Below are 16,230 nucleotides of genomic sequence, written 5' to 3' on the forward strand. Positions count from 1 at the left end.
AAAAATAATTTGAACATAACCAAGTAGTACTTCATTGTAACACTAATAAACATAAAATAAATTTTCCGTAAAACTAAATTAAAAACAAATTTAAAACAGTTAAATGTAGATAGTAATATTTGCATACCTTGTATAATAATTTCTATACATTTTTAGACGTACCAGCTGTTTAATAATCTTACCCAGTTAACTTAAGGTTAAAGGGACTGTTAAATATAATCCACTAACTCAATCTATGAAGGTACTCACAGCAAGCATTAACCCAAAATGATAAATCATTCATAGATTATATTGTTCCAGCCTCTAAATTATTAACTAAAATATATGTAGTTCTGATATCTTTATTATGGTCCTGAAAAAAAAAAAAGCAAAACTCTTTGTTTAAACTCTAGGAATCTTAAATAGTGGGCAATATGGATTGCCAGTCAAAATGAAGTCCCTTTAACGTTTGCAACCTTCTAAGAGCATTTGGGAACAAGCCCTAATTAAAACTGAACTTAAAGTTGTGTGCATGCTTTTTATGAGCAGAGAGCAAATCTGCTAAACTGGATCCTCAATTTGATGATAATGGTACTGTTGCTAAGGATTGCTGTTTGATGGAAATGTGCCATCTTTTCTCCATTGGTTTGTGTATCATTCCTGAAGCCGCTTTTTACATCTGAAGCTATTTTTTTTTCATTTTGTTTTATTTTGATAGACTTGCTGAAAGCCAATCAGAAAAAAACTATTTTTGGATTTTTTTTTTTTGTCTCTGACATGCTAAGTGTAAACCCTACATTTCTTTTCAGTGTGATTGCCGGAAAAGTAGAATAATTCCAATAACAATGGACTATTGCCTTCAAAAATAAACATTTCTAAAGAATAGCATACAGATACATGTGGACATTATGCAAATTACGAAATTTTACCATAAAATTTAAAACTAGACTTCCGCTACTCTAGATTAGTTTCTGTCAGAGGTAATTTTAGGATGACAAATGCTTGAAATGTTAGATATGTCACACCTTTTAAATTTAACGATTTAGACTTAACAGACCAACAATATAAGATATGAGGGCAAAGGGCAAAGGGATCCACTAAAAATTGATTTGTAATACCTATCTTTGATTGGTCTTTTAGCAAAAGCACTACATTTACAATAACTTGAGAATTTACAAGTATTTGCCAATAATTATGCATTTCATGGACACCTCATTTATAAGCAATGAATTATGAGTCAAATGCCTCTCTTATAGTTTATTGCTCTCATTATCCACCCCATGAAAGATCTGTTTTATCATCCTTTGTAGAATGTAGAGTTCACAATCAACATTTTTGCATGTATGTAATATTATTTTTACAGGGCGTCAGCTCACAATCTTCAATAGCCAAGCAACCATAATAATTGGCGGGAAAGAGCAGGGCCAGCCCTTCCAGGGCCAGCTCTCTGGGCTTTACTACAATGGCTTGAAAGTTCTGAATATGGCAGCCGAAAACGATGCCAACATCGCCATAGTGGGAAATGTGAGACTGGTTGGTGAAGTGCCTTCCTCTATGACAACTGAGTCGACAGCCACTGCCATGCAGTCAGAGATGTCCACATCAATTATGGAGACCACCACGACCCTGGCGACTAGCACAGCTAGAAGAGGAAAGCCACCTACGAAAGAACCCATCAGCCAGGTGAGCATGCATATTTCATTCCTTCATTTGGGACTTGTGAAAGTGGGCTTTTTTGCATGTGAGACGTTTATAAAATAAGTTTTTGTTTTTTTTTTTTCGGATGTCAGGCTAAATGCTTTCTTTGAGGTTGCTTAACATAATGCATTCAGTTGGAATTTGAACCATATTGTAGTTTGTGGACATTTATAAAAGGCTTTGTGTTGCTTTGCTGGTTGCTGGCTAAGAGTCTTGATAGAATACATTTGGTCTAGCCCAGGCTGAGAGGATTGTCTGCTTATTGCACACTTTTCAATTAAAGTTTAATGAGCAAGTAAATTAATGAAATATTTAAAAGACCTTGTTTGTTTAAGATCAACACTTTATCATTTTTTTTAAGAAAAAAGCAAAGCTGATCTTAAGAGAGGTATGCCTGCAATACTTATATTGTATTTTGAAGTCTTAAAATTTTGAGTTGATAGACAAGTGGCTTTCATGGTGATTGATAGTCTATTCTTCTACTATGTATCAGAAAAACATGTTATTTCTTTGAGGACAAAGGCACCAAATGTGCTATTCAAAAACTATCTTGGGCTAAGGTATTCTGTATACTTTACTAATTGTGCTCACCTGGAATTCACTTTAATAGCTTATTATTCAATCAAAAATAGAATTTTTAAATGTGGCATAGTTACAGGCTAGAGGCTTATTAATTCAACTAAGATGTACTTGTTGATTGCCTACCATGTACTAGACATTGATGTAGTTATTACTATCACATCAATGAAGAACACAGAACGACATTTATGAATGCTGGTAGACCATGTAGAAATGCCATTACATGCTATTTGATGCGCATTGACATTTATAGCCTCTGTATATATTCAGTTGCTAATGCTTTCTCAACTGTTCATTTTCCTTGGTCCCAAATTCATTTTTAAATTTTGTTTGTAAGTTAGTAAATGTCTTTCCTAGGTACCATAAAAAGCTTTTCCAAATACATGACCCTACTTTTCTAGAAAACTACCTTCTAAAGGCATATGAGTAACAACAATTAATTTCAACATTGCTTTTACTTCATGTGTTTGAAACAGACTAAGTACCAGATTTGGAAAGAAACTAATAGAAAGCAAATTTTGTTTGTATCTGCACCCTATCTACTAATTAATTCATGTTTCCTATGAAAATAAGAAAGTAGATTCTAATTTTTACTTTACATTGAAAGAGGAGTTATGAACAGAATAGAGAAACGTCCTGGGAAAAGAAAAATGATTTAAAAATTATAAATTTGGTATATTAATAAAGGTGGTACAGTATGGTATTGCATATTTTGCACCTCTATGCCCCTGTTTTCTTCCTGTTTGCCTTTGAGCACATGGTAAAATGGGCTGTCTCCCAGGATAGTCAACAGGACATATTTATTAATCACTCTCTGCAGGAGCAGGACACTCTTCTAAGCAGGAGGATATATTGAAACAACAAACACAATCTCTAGCCCTCATGAAATATCTATTTTAGTAGGAATGTTTGCTTCAAGTGTCTTCCTTTTATTGACTTCTCTATCTATACTGACAAGATTGGTGATAATGTCATGCACTTAACTACTTGATAGAGTTGTGACTTTAGAGAGATTTATGCTTGCCCAATAGATTCATTTGATATTGTCTTATAATACTTCATTAGTGATTTCTTCCTGTCATTTATTTGTAGTTCAGTTAATGCTAAGCAAGTTTTTTTTAAAGTGAATCTGATACAGGAAAAATGAAGCACAAAGGAATCAATACCCCATTTCCTTTCTATAAAATAATTCATAAGAGAACAAGTGCATTCAGAGTTGGAAATGTTTCTGTGAATATAATTGGAAATAGGTATTGTTCTTAGTAGTTGTATTACATTTTTAATGCAATGACAGTTGTAAAAGCTCCTAGGTAATCTAAATGTATCCTTGAATAAGGAAAGAACTATTAGCATTGTTTTGATGTATTTTATCAATTAATATCTGCTACATACTAAGAAATATTCTTTTGAAAAAAGGAAAAATAACCATTTCTTTAAAAGATACTGAGAAATTCAGAAATAAAAGTATGCATTTTATAATATTAATTAATACATAAGAAATAGGGTTGACTGCTTGTTAATTTAATTGCCAATGGAAAGATTTTTTTTATTATGAGCTATTACATGTTTAAAGACAGCAGTGGTTTACACAAGTAAATGATTTAATCAATTAATAATTACTTGGATCATTTGAGGAAGTATTGACTTAAATAAAAAATTACTAGGTTCATGGAAAATAGATACTTTAAATCTTTACATCTTTTAATAGACCAAGAACAGCAATTAAAGAGTTTGGCTTAATATGTTACAAATAATCAATTGTTACAAATATTCAATTTGGCAACAACGTTTTAAACTTGGACAAATCATTTTCAAAATTGTTTTATATGTCATAGGTGCCAGTGAAATGCACCTATATAGGAGAGGAAAACCAATAGAGAAGGAAGCAAATTATTTATTTTTGTGTAATGCAATAACTTATTGTAAACTTTTCTTACCTCAACATTGATTTTCAAATTGTCCTTTAAGTACAAAGAAGTTATATATATATATATATATATATATATATATATATATATATATATATATAATATTTAAAGTGTTTGTTGAAATTGCTCAACATTTAGGAAGTTTAAATATGCAAGTGATTTGTAATGCTAATTTTAGTTCTGGAAACGTTTACCCATTTTTTACAGATTAGATGCCTCATCTCTCCTATCAACCTCGTCCATAATGGCTATATCTGCCTGCTTTTATCTACTGCCTTACTAAATTGTGTACCAGGAAGGGTCATTTCATTTTTCAAAAGCCATACTGGACTGTTTTTTCAATCAAAGTGTATTTTCCTCAGTGATAACACTGAGCCACTTAAGCTACAATGGCAATGTACTTTGGGGTGATTGCATGTTTTAGAACTATGGAAACAGATTTTTTGGTCAAGCAGAATTAAATTGGATTCATTTCAAATAGATGAGATGAAGTTTGTTCAGTCATCCTGCAGGGCAAGGAGTAGGTGAGAAATGTATTTCGCTTTTCACAGGGTCCAAGAATATAAGAGTGTTCATGAAAATATCCTCCACAAGATCCTGTTTACTTTCCTACTTAAATGTAAATAGGTTTTAAGAAGAAAGAATAATAGCAGTTTTTCTTCTTTCTTGATCAATTTTCATACTGATGTTTCCTTAAAAAGACATAATTTATATTATGAAAGTATGGTGATATTTATCAACTCTTCTGACTAAATGGATTCATTTTAATGTGAATATAACAATATTGATAATACTTTTGTATGCATAATGTAAAGTTCAGGAACCTGTTTTACTTAGAATATTTAATTGTTTCCATAAGACCCATTTGCCTTAAGAGACATTTTCCATAAGACTATTCTCATTGAGACAATATTTGTGAAAATAATCGGAGGGTATAAAGTTCCTAGGAATGCTGATAGCTTCCTGGGATGGGGAAGCAATGAGATGGAAGGATTTAGCCACTAAATGTTCCCTCTCCTTCTTCATGATCTGGTAATGTTTTATGATGTTCATGTGCGTGTGCATTTATGTAAATAAGTAAAAGGGCAACCTTCACTCCCTTTGCTTTCCAATCTGTATAGAAAAGAAAGCAGTTCTGTGCTATTTCTTTTAAGATCAAGATTGCGGCATTTATTCTGGAATTTTCTTTGCAGCACATTTTATGATCTTTTCTTTCTTTCCTGAATACTTTACAAGCTATATACATATTATGGAAACTTTGAATGCTTGGTTTGGTAATGTTTTTTTTTCTTAGAGGTAGTATAATGGAGAGAATAGTGAATGAGAAGTCTGGTTTCCCATTGGACACCAGCAACTACCTTATTGTGTGACTTGGACAGTTTTGTTTACCTCACTCTTCTTTAGTTTTTGTTTGTTTGTTTGTTTTGTTTTGTTGTTGTTGTTGATTTTGGAGTGGGGGGGGCTGGTTACCAGGCAATGAACTCAGGGGCACTCAACCACTGAGCCATAGTCCCTAGCACTATTTGGGATTTTATTTAGAGACAGGATCTCACTGAGTTGCTTAGCACTTTGCCATTCTGAAGCTGGCTTTGAACTTGCAATCCTCCCATCTCAGCCTCCTAAGCCACTGAGATTTAGGTGTGCAGCACCACGCCTGGCTTTTTTGAAGTTTGTTGCTGCCCTATAATAAGTGGGTTACTAGGAATCTCTTGAATTTTATTCAGCTCTAAAATTTAATTGATTCTAGTGATGATACTCTTAATTAGGTCTTCTCATCATTATTTAACAAAGCATAGATGTCACCCTTCACCTTTTCATAGGGTGGCTGTGCATCCCAGTTGGCCAGGATAGTCCCAGTGTGTACCTGACATTCTGAAGTAATTACTGATATATTTTTGACTCTTAGTAGCACCCCATTTTGGTATCTAACCAATATCGAACTCTACCTTTTTAGCATATGTAAAACCTATCTTTGCAAGAAAATCATACTTCACAAGAATAACGAATATCAACCCTCTCCTTAATATTCAGAGGAGAAACCGATCTGGTAGTTTTATCTGGTTTTCAGAATACACAGCTTTTTCATCTTCTCATCTTGTTTCAAAAATCTTGAGAAAGGGGAGAGAATAAAGTTTTGAAAGACTCTAGTTTTTGACTAGCCTGCATCTCCTGGGAAGAAATTAAATTATGGAGTGAGGCAGAATCAGCAAATACGAGTAGAATGTATTGGACAGTTCGGTGATTCCAGGGTGAAGTTTTCCAGGGCAGAGTTACCAAATCTACTCAAGGAGAGAAACTCTAGAGGGTTATAAAACATTCGTGGTAGCTTGTCAGAGACATGTATATTTCACACATGAGACATCCTATTAAAGTCAATGGCATTTGATTCCCAGTGGAATTTTCTGGAAAGAAACCCAATTAGTGTTCCAGCAAGAAAAGAGTATTTAATATATTGGCCACTGCTAGTGCTTCTTAGAGGCTTTGGAGCTACTCATGAAAAATGAATACAATTTGTTTAAAAAATGTAAGCAGAATGAACACATATTCCCATGAAAAATATTTAGAAATAACTGAATACATATTGTAACTTCCAAGAACAAAAGTTTATTTTTATTAAAAATATTAACTAGCCTTGGCTGTGGATTCATTATTTAAAAAAAAATAATAGCATTACTTATAATTATGTGTGTTTCTGATAACCACTCTGAATGTTTAAAATACTGGTGACATGAATAATTAATATTATTTTCCCTAGCCCAATCCTTCTACTGAATTTTCTTATGTTAGTGTACACTTTTGCAGTAAGTTTTAGTGCATATTGGAAGGTAAAACACTTAAGTGTTGATTTTAAAATATATACAAAGGCATGTTTTCTGAAACTAATGGCGCCTGGTGAGAAGATTTATTCATTGTAATTTTAAATGTGGGCAAGCAACTGCTATTTTGAAGGTAATTTTTCTCCTTCATTGCTGGCAAGCAAAAGTCCCAGGGTGTGTACGTTTGAAAGGGTTTTCTTTAAGAAAATTCTGCAAAGATTCTCTTTGAAATCTGGATGAAAAGGTACTCACTCTATCGGTAGATGCAAACTTGGTTTTGAGATGTTTTTCACCAAAACCAATCCTAGACAAGTATGTACATCCATCCCTTCATTCACTTAACATGTTCGTTGAGCAATTATTACATCCCAGGTACTAGTCTAGTCACTGGAAATACAACATTGAACAAAATTAAACTTGTGTTCTAGTTAGGGAAGATAGGCAAAAAAAAAAAAAAAAAGAATGAAGAAAACAAATAATATACATGGATGTCAACAGCTATAGGAAAAAAGAGAGAGCAAATGGTTGCGGTGATAGGGAACATGAAATGGAAATGCCTTTTGAATTAATGTGCATAGATTACGAGTGATAGTGGAATTAGTTGTAAAGAACACTTATTCAAACATGCGGTCATATCCGGGAGATTACATCCCTGTGGATGGGGCCAAGGGCAGCTGATTGCTCTGTTAAGGAAGGAGAAGCCAGGGAGAGAGCAAAAGGGACACCAAGATATGCTGTCTCTGTTCCTCGCTTGTGTTGTTCTCTGGGTTCTAATAAGTATCTTAATTAAATCAGAAGTATAATGAAATCCTAGAGTGCATGTGTATCTGAGGAAAAGATGGAAATTCAAAAAAGTACAGACTGGTATTACTATTCCTTTCAACACATGCAAAAATGGAGGCGCAGGGAAGTAAAATAACTCATCTCAGTGCTGTGCAGCCTGCTTCTTTCCAGAGTACTTGGATGTGGTCTTCCCTCTGCCCTTGTCCTTGGCCTCCTTTCAGAAGCTCATCACCACTTGCCTCTTATATTCATAAGCACCTCCAAGGGGATTTGGACCCAATTGTGTTACTGTTTTGAAAATGCAAAGATGATGATGTCATTTCCTTCCTTCATACATTCATGAATTTAGAACAAAGGGCAGAATCCATGAGTAGTCACCAAAATCTCTTCTCCACAACTGGCTGCTCTCAGCCTTGCTGCAAATTTCCTCACCCAGCCCCACACTCTTTTCTTCAGATCTATTAAACTACTCACAGTGGCCTCCTGAGGTCACACCCTTTCAAGTCTCCATGTCCTCTGCAGCAGGTCCATCAGTCTCCATCCTCCATGACTTCCCCAGGCCATCTCTCCCACTTGGCTTCAGGTTCCTTTCTCTGTGTTATGGGTAAGTTCCTAGGAGTTATCTTCCCCAGTGGATTTGACATTTCTTGATCCTAGAAATTATCCTCTCTTTTACTTTATAGAATGAGCACAGTACTTGGTGCATTATTTGAATGAATGAATGAATGAATGAATCTATCAATCAATGATTTTGTCATTTGGCATTTATTACCAAAGTAATTACATTGACTATTAAAAAAAGTTAACAAGTATCCAATGTTGGTCGCTTTACACAGTATTAAAATTTCAGCAGGTGTTACATTTTGTGACTCATATTTGCTTTTTATCAGAAATTAACATTTTAAAAAAATGAAACCATCCTTAAATGTAATTAACAACTAAATGATAATGGTTTTTATCAGACTTCTATGCTATAAATGCAAACAAAAATAGATTCAGTTCCTATCCTTAGGGTTCTAAATTTCTGTTTGGCTCTAAGCTTTTTTCTCCCTCAGAAAACGAGAGACATTAACTTAAGTTATCCCTAAGGCCCCATCTCTAAAAGTCTATAAATTTTTATTTTTATTATTCAGATTCAGAAGAGTAGATTTTAAGATTTTGTGGTCACTCTAACATGTTATATTTGTTTAAGGTTCTGTAGCTTTTGCAAATCTTTAGGCAACAACTAATAAAATATTACATAGTGTTTTATAGTTTGAGAAAGTTAGCTCCACGAAATATGAGTAGTTGTCCAAGATCACACAGTGAATAAATGTTGATCCATGACTGAAGTTCATGTTTTATTACTCCTTCTCTTACCTAATAGTAGATATTTAGTCATTGCTTAAAATACAGTTCCATACTGCACACCTAATTGTTATGGAGCTGGGGCCTTCCAAGAAACTGAGTACCACAAAGACCTCCTCTTTTGAACCCAAATTCTTTTTGACTAAGAAAGATTGCAGACATGTTGCTCAGAGTAACAGGAATGAGTTTTTTGAAGGGATAGAGAAAAGGGAAAGGGGACCCTTTCAAGGAAAAGAGTGGGTCCTCTTAGAGAGAATAGGGCCAATGTGCCTCTCCTGCACTCTAGCTTTATTGGAGATCCCAGAGAAGTTTCTAGAGAGTCCTTCCCAGATCCACCTCTTGACTTTTTACTAACAGCAGGGTGACATCATATTTTCAAGTCCTCTCTGTCATGGCAACTGTAGGTCACCTTGGCCCATGCTGACTGGTTCTAATTGGATCCTTAACCATACATTCTTACAGATTTTATGGTTAGGAAGAACTGTGCTTATCTCCTAGATTTTCAGGATCTGGTCAAAAAAGTCTCCTCCTTCAGAGTCACTTAGATTTCTCTTATCAATATTATTTCAGGCTTGCATTTGTCCTGCAATGAGCAGGTAGTTTGCTGAGGAATGTAATCTATCCTGTCCACTGAGGCCAGGTAGGATAATAGATAAATTGCTTCATAGAAAATAAAGCATGTGGGGGTCAGCACAATGGGCCCATTTTATAGAATTATTCTCTTGACCTCACTTTCCAACCATCCTCCTCTGTCTGTCCCCTAACATAACAAGATTCTGAATCCTTGGGTCCTGGGGGCTGTAATCCAAAGAGGCAGCATTGGATTGGTATGGATCCTTAGGTGCAGCCCAGCAGAGAGGTCAAGGGCATCAACTCTGGAAGCAAAGAGCCCACCTAAATGCCCGCCTTCCTTTTAACATGTACCAGTTATGTGTTCCTCATCTTCATACCTCATATTCCCACCTATAAAATAGGGATTGTGTTTTCATAAGTTTTCTGTGAGGATCAGATGACTTAATATTGAGTGGGAAATATATAAAATTATGCTGATTTGAACAACTTTTTCCTATCCAAACATGGAAATTTCATACGGTTCATTCTAAACTATAAGAAATAGGGTGCCTGACACACTTAAGGCCTATATGAATGACACTTACGTTTGAGAAGCATTCCTCAAATACAAACTACGAATTAAAGAATGTTTTGTTACCTTGAAAGCTGTTTTCTCTACTTTGAAGAATAATTGTGAATTTATGTATCTAAAACAGAGAATCAGTTGTGTGGCATATAAGGAACTGAGTTGTCTCCTGGCAACACTCTCCCTGGGGAGGTGGGTGTGAGAGGCTGGGTGAGGGTCAGGTAACGGAGGGCAGGGAATGACTCCCAGGAAGAGTTGTCATTGTCATTTAGGAGGCAAGGGCCCCAGTGTATTTAGCAACACTGGGCTGATCTGCACAAAGAACTGATGGTTGTCCCCATTCCTGCCAATGTTTGACTCAGCTTTCCCATCCTCACCCACTGGCCTCCAATCCCTGTGGACTGAGCATTCTGTAGCTTGCATGAACCGATTTCCCAAGTTGTTCCTAGACAGAAAGAAGCTGATTCACAGTATGATGCTAAATCTTGCAGATTTGATTTCTGTGTCTTATCCTTCATAACGTATTTGGGTGAGGGAACTTAAACCTTGGAAATATACTTGCGCATGAAAAACATAGAGAACTTTTGGCTCTGCATTAGACCAGATTGGGCTTGTCATTCTTGACATAATCTCTTTTGATATAATATTTAATAGCCCTGGAGAAATAGAATGAATTAAGACTTTACATTAAATTAGTACATGGTAGTAATTTCAGTGGGAATTTCCTTCAAGAGAATAGGCAAAGTTGGCACTTCTGATATTTCTAATATCAGTTTCTAGACAAACAAACATCTTTTTTTTAAATTAAATAATTAGTATTTCAAATAACATGACTATAGCCATACTTAATTATCTTAGTTTTGATCAGCACTATGAATTATTTGGATTAATATTTTGTGACCTTGTAGTTTTGAAATTTATATGTATGTCTGTATCACATCTGCTGATTTATCCCTCTCTTTAATGTCATCATGGTTGTCTTTGAAGTTGAGGAGGGGCCAAATCATCGGATACATAAATAAACAAAAGATAATTATGTATGCATATGAGTGTGTATGTGCGTGTGTGTGTTTGTAGTGTGTGTGTGTGTGTGTGTGTGTGTGTGTGTGTGTGTAAGCAATGCTTCCATCTTATATGGTAAAACATTAAGCTTTATTCAATAAATGAATGCCAGGATTATTTGAATCTTTGATAATTTCTTGCATCTTTGATCATCTACAGGCTATATTAGATTTTACTACTTCAGGTATCACTGAAAACTTCTCCAGTCATAAAAGAATATATTGATATCATTAGGTAGAAACTCAAGAAAAGGTTTAGGTAATTCATCTGCCTTTAATAGACATTTACCCAATGATGTTCCCTGTATTCTCATCTTCACCTTCCTGTTTATGTAACATCTTAAGCAGACAGATAGCACCCTGTTAACTAGGGGTTTCTTCACTAAGTGTTCTATATGCCAAATATAAAAATAAAACAGGAAGTGTGTGAGTGTGTGTGTGTGAGTGTGTGTGTGTGTGTGTGTGTGTTTCCATGGTATAGGTAGCCTGTAAATCCACAATGCTTTTACTTGAAATTGCAAACTACAAATATCTTATGTGTACCTCACCTCACCTGTGCAGTACGCTTTGCAAGCTATTATAATGCTATTCTTGAAGATGAGATATCTGGTAATGCAGGATTTTAAAACAAGAAACATTTCTCTAACTTATAGATTATTAGGAATCTATACATGAAGTACTCTGTATTAACAATACCGAAGCTCTTGTATACCACTGATTTAGAATCTATTATTAGTAGGATCACTAATACAATTGAAACTTGGAGACAACTTTAAATAAGGAAAGCTATTTTAGTGCTGTTTTGATAGCAAGTGTATTGGGCAATGCATTTCTATTATTTCACTTTTTCTGAGTGTTGGCAATGTGCTAGACACGGCCCTGACTCTGGAATTACTCACTTTCTCTCCTTGGTATTTTTAAAACCTAAATTGTGTTTGTGCAGAGCTTCTTTTAAAATAGATTATTATTATCTAAACCATTGATGTAGTAGGGTTGTTGTTGGCCTTGGACTCCTTTGCTTCATTTTAGAAGTTTCTAGGTCTAACAGGAGGTGGATACTCCTCTGAGAGACATATGGGGGGGATGAAACCACTTCCACATTTATATGAAATACTGATATGCTGTCAGGAAAGCCCCAAGAGCTGAGTGAGATGATACAAGCCTGGAATCCCAACAACTTGGGAGATTGAGGCAGGAGAGTCACAAGTTTGAGGCCAACCTCAACAACTTAAGGAGCCCTAAACAACTTAGTGTGACCCTTTCTGAAAATTATAAATAAATAAATAAATAAAAATTCAAAGGGCTGAGGATGCAGCTCTAGTAGTAGAGGGTCCATGGGTTCAATCCTCAGTAATGAAAAACAAAACAAAATAAAAAGCTCTAAGAATGTTAGATATATAAACATCAACATTAAAACAATTATATGGAGTAAAGCATGAACTGTGTTTATCCTGAAGATTCATTGAGAATATCAAGTAAACTTGTATAATAAGTAATGCTCTTAGCATAGCACCTGTTATTTTTTTTTTCCTTCCTCAATATCCTTATCATTTGGTGGAAAGGGTACTAGGAATTGAACCCAGGGCCACTTAACCACTGAGCCACATCCCCAGCCCTTTTTATTTTTTTATTTTTGGACAGGAAGTGTGTGAGTGTGTTTGTATATGTGTGTGTGTTTCTATGGTATAGGTAGCCTGTAAATCCACAACGCTTAGGGCCTTGCTAATTTGCCAAGGCTGGCTTTGAACTTGAAATCCTCCTGCCTCAGCCTGCCCAGTTGCTGGGATTATAGACAGGCACCACCATACCAGACCCTCCTCAGTATCCTTATCTACAATTGCCCACTATCTTTTTCTTCTTCCTCTACTTGCTTTCTTTTTTTCTTTCCTGTGCTAGGCACTATTTTAGCACTATAGATTTACACGTGATGACTCAAATGTGAAATTTAAAAAATTGTTCTTTGTCTAACATTACTATAAGACTAAGTAGCAAGAATCTGGAACTATATTCTTGTGTAGATACTGGGTGGTGAACCAAGTGAGGAGTTTTTGCCTGCTGAATCATGCTATGCAAACTATTATGAAATCTCCAGGAAATACAGTCAAGCGTGTGAAATTCAACAGTAAAGATTTGTCCCGGAACGTTTGAGAGAAAGTTATTTCCATAGTTTCTCCACTTCCTAGCTTACCTTGGCAGCTGATGTCCCCTGAGTATGTATCAAAAAGAGTTATGTGTAAGCCTAGAAAATGATAAGTTCTTGTGTCCATGGATCCAGAGGAGCTGTAATTTTTTTTTTCAGAAGAGAAGTCTCTTGTTCAAATGAATATATTTCAGAAACGAAAAGGTCTATCAAGATTCATACAAATCCTGTGATGACATTTTCCTGTCTACTTTCCCTTGCACACCATTAGCAGGAAATTGATAATTATTTTAGACAAACTCAACATGGCAATTCATAGCAGTAGGATAAAAGATAAGACATTACACACTAGCCAAAGGACTACTTGCTCTGTTATGAACTGAGAGCTTTACAGTGTCCAAATAAAGAATTTTCACTGTTCCAAAGATGGTTGAATCACATTTGTGTCTGTAATTTTTCCTGTCTTCTTTAATGACCTGGTTGTTTTTACACCCTTGTCAATGCAGCCTTGCATTCTATAGTTTTTAGGAGCTTGATTCAGAAAAACAAAGGTTTTATTTGTTTGTTTGTTTTTGTTTACTTCAACTCTGAATTTTATCTTTAGTTCCCTAACAATAATAAACTCCTTGACAATACATAAACACAGAATCCAATTTCCCACTTTCAGTTTCTGCATATGGTGCCTCTCTTTTTCCAGGGTTGCAACTGTGTGAGTGATCTTGTTAGTTATTGTTTCTACATTTTAAAGTACTGAAGCTCTGTTAATGTTAATAGCTTGGGGTAGTTTTAAACCTTGCATTTCACATGATGCTTTCCTGAACAACCTTGAGCAGAACCTGTTTTCTGTTTTCATAGCATTTTAAAAACATACATGAATAGGTATCCAAGTAAGTAGATACATGCTTATCTAACTGTCCGAGGTTATAACCTTTAGAGTTCTTTGTGATGAGTGGCATTAAGACCTTTGCCTTATTAATCCATATGTGCTTAACATCTAATGTATTACTGTGCAAAGTGGACTCTTGGTAAATGAGTTTGAATTAATGAAAATGAAAGCACAAAGTGCACAGTTCAATTCTGAGATAAATATAGTATGCTGCCTAGTCCTAAATTTTCCTGGTTTGATCCATGTTTTCAGAGAATAAAGATTATATATATATATATATATATATATACAGATTAATTTCTTTCACTTATAAAGACAATTTTAAAGTGAAGTTATTAGATTTTTTATATTATATATAATTACTCAGCAAAAAGATGCAGATGCAAATTCCCATTTTGATTTATACTGTGAACCTTCTTCATATAACACCAGGAGGGAAACTCCTTTGTTGTAGTCTCTTAAGATGAAAAGAAGGACACAATGCATTATAATTTTGCCTGCCAAGTGACAGCTTAGCAGGTGCAGGACACAATTTCACAGGCTTAGCATAATATTATCATTTTGAAGAAATGGTGGGAAGGGGCAGTGCTAATGGTCCATCTCAGAAAGAATATTTTATGTTTGCATTTGTCTAGAATTGTTGACACATTCTAAAAATAAAAAGCAAGCTGGCTTTTGGTCAGATTTATTACTGGTTTAAAATCTTTCATATTTGAAGTACTTATTTTTGTATCAGGGTTGACCTCTTCCATGGCTCCTGGAGCCATAGTCAGATTATTAAACTTACTTCAGAATTTTTAAAGCGGTTGACCCATTTTGAAGCGTCAGAAATTTCCATTTTTAAATGATTTGTCTGATTTTTAAATATCTTTAGCCAATTTTAGGTAATTGAATAAGCATGTGAAAATCTTTAAGAAAAACAAACAGAGATCTAGTAATATGAGACCCATCAGAGATCCAGTTTGTACCATGTGCCTCTTGAAAGGCCTTCCAGAAAGTTTTGTGTGAGCATGATATGTAGACATTGGGTATTGCTGGAAATCGGAAAAAAAAAATGGGGGAATTGTACAACATTTTGAAACAGACAGCCATTGATGAATTTAATCATGTAAAATCCACGATATTTTCCTTGGCAAATTAAAATGGGAACCAAGTACAAAGAATTAGAGAAGTAAAAGAAGAGATTAGTAGGACATGCTGGCATAACACTAATTGGATACAAATACTTAAGTGAAGTTAGGGGAAAAGAGTGAATTCCTTATGACAGACAAATCTTGACAAAGCCAAGGAAATGTCAAGGGAATATTTTCTTGCTGTGTGGGCTATTTGAAAATATGATTTATGTAAACAGTGGCATCTGAAATCGCTAATAACAATATTAATTATATCTTGTCTTTTTACACTGTTTCTAAGACCAGTAGCAGGATAGTGGAAAAAATATACTTTTCTTCTTCATGTACATACAAAAGAAGATAATTGTTAAATTATTTGCATTAAGACAACATGAGTACAAATCAGTAAGGTTTAGAAGATGATGTATAAAAAGCAACAAAAGTCCATCCATCCCTTCGCCACTCCCCAGTCTTATTCCCCAGAGATAATATATTTTAATAATTCTATTTGGTAATTTGCTCCCTAATCTCTAAACAATATGCTTCTACATTTATTTGTTGATTTTTCACCATTTGTACAATATTTGTAGGATCCTAAGGATGGAAATGGAGCATTAACTCAGATTTTAATCCCTGTGTGTGTTCTATATATGTGTTTAAATAGTCACTTTAAATAACATATTTACATCTCTATTTTTTTCCATTAACTTACAACACTATTAAGTATCCACACAGTAAGATGAAGGTATTTGTCTTCCAACTA

The 16,230-nt window shown here is 34.7% G+C and overlaps 1 protein-coding gene across 45 annotated transcripts in view; it reads left to right on the forward strand.

Annotated features, from left to right (window-relative positions):
- The window catches only part of Nrxn1 (neurexin 1), a 1,065,676-nt gene that overhangs the window by 937,607 nt on the left and 111,839 nt on the right, over window positions 1–16,230 (forward strand). For all 45 annotated transcript variants that reach the window (XM_078029183.1, XM_078029182.1, XM_078029185.1 and 42 more), the window contains one exon: window positions 1,343–1,662. In XM_078029183.1, coding sequence (XP_077885309.1) covers window positions 1,343–1,662 — 320 coding nt within the window. The remainder of the gene's footprint in view (window positions 1–1,342; window positions 1,663–16,230) is intronic.

This window comes from Ictidomys tridecemlineatus, chromosome 12 (genome assembly GCF_052094955.1).
Source record: "Ictidomys tridecemlineatus isolate mIctTri1 chromosome 12, mIctTri1.hap1, whole genome shotgun sequence".
NCBI classification, from domain to species: Eukaryota; Metazoa; Chordata; class Mammalia; order Rodentia; family Sciuridae; genus Ictidomys; species Ictidomys tridecemlineatus.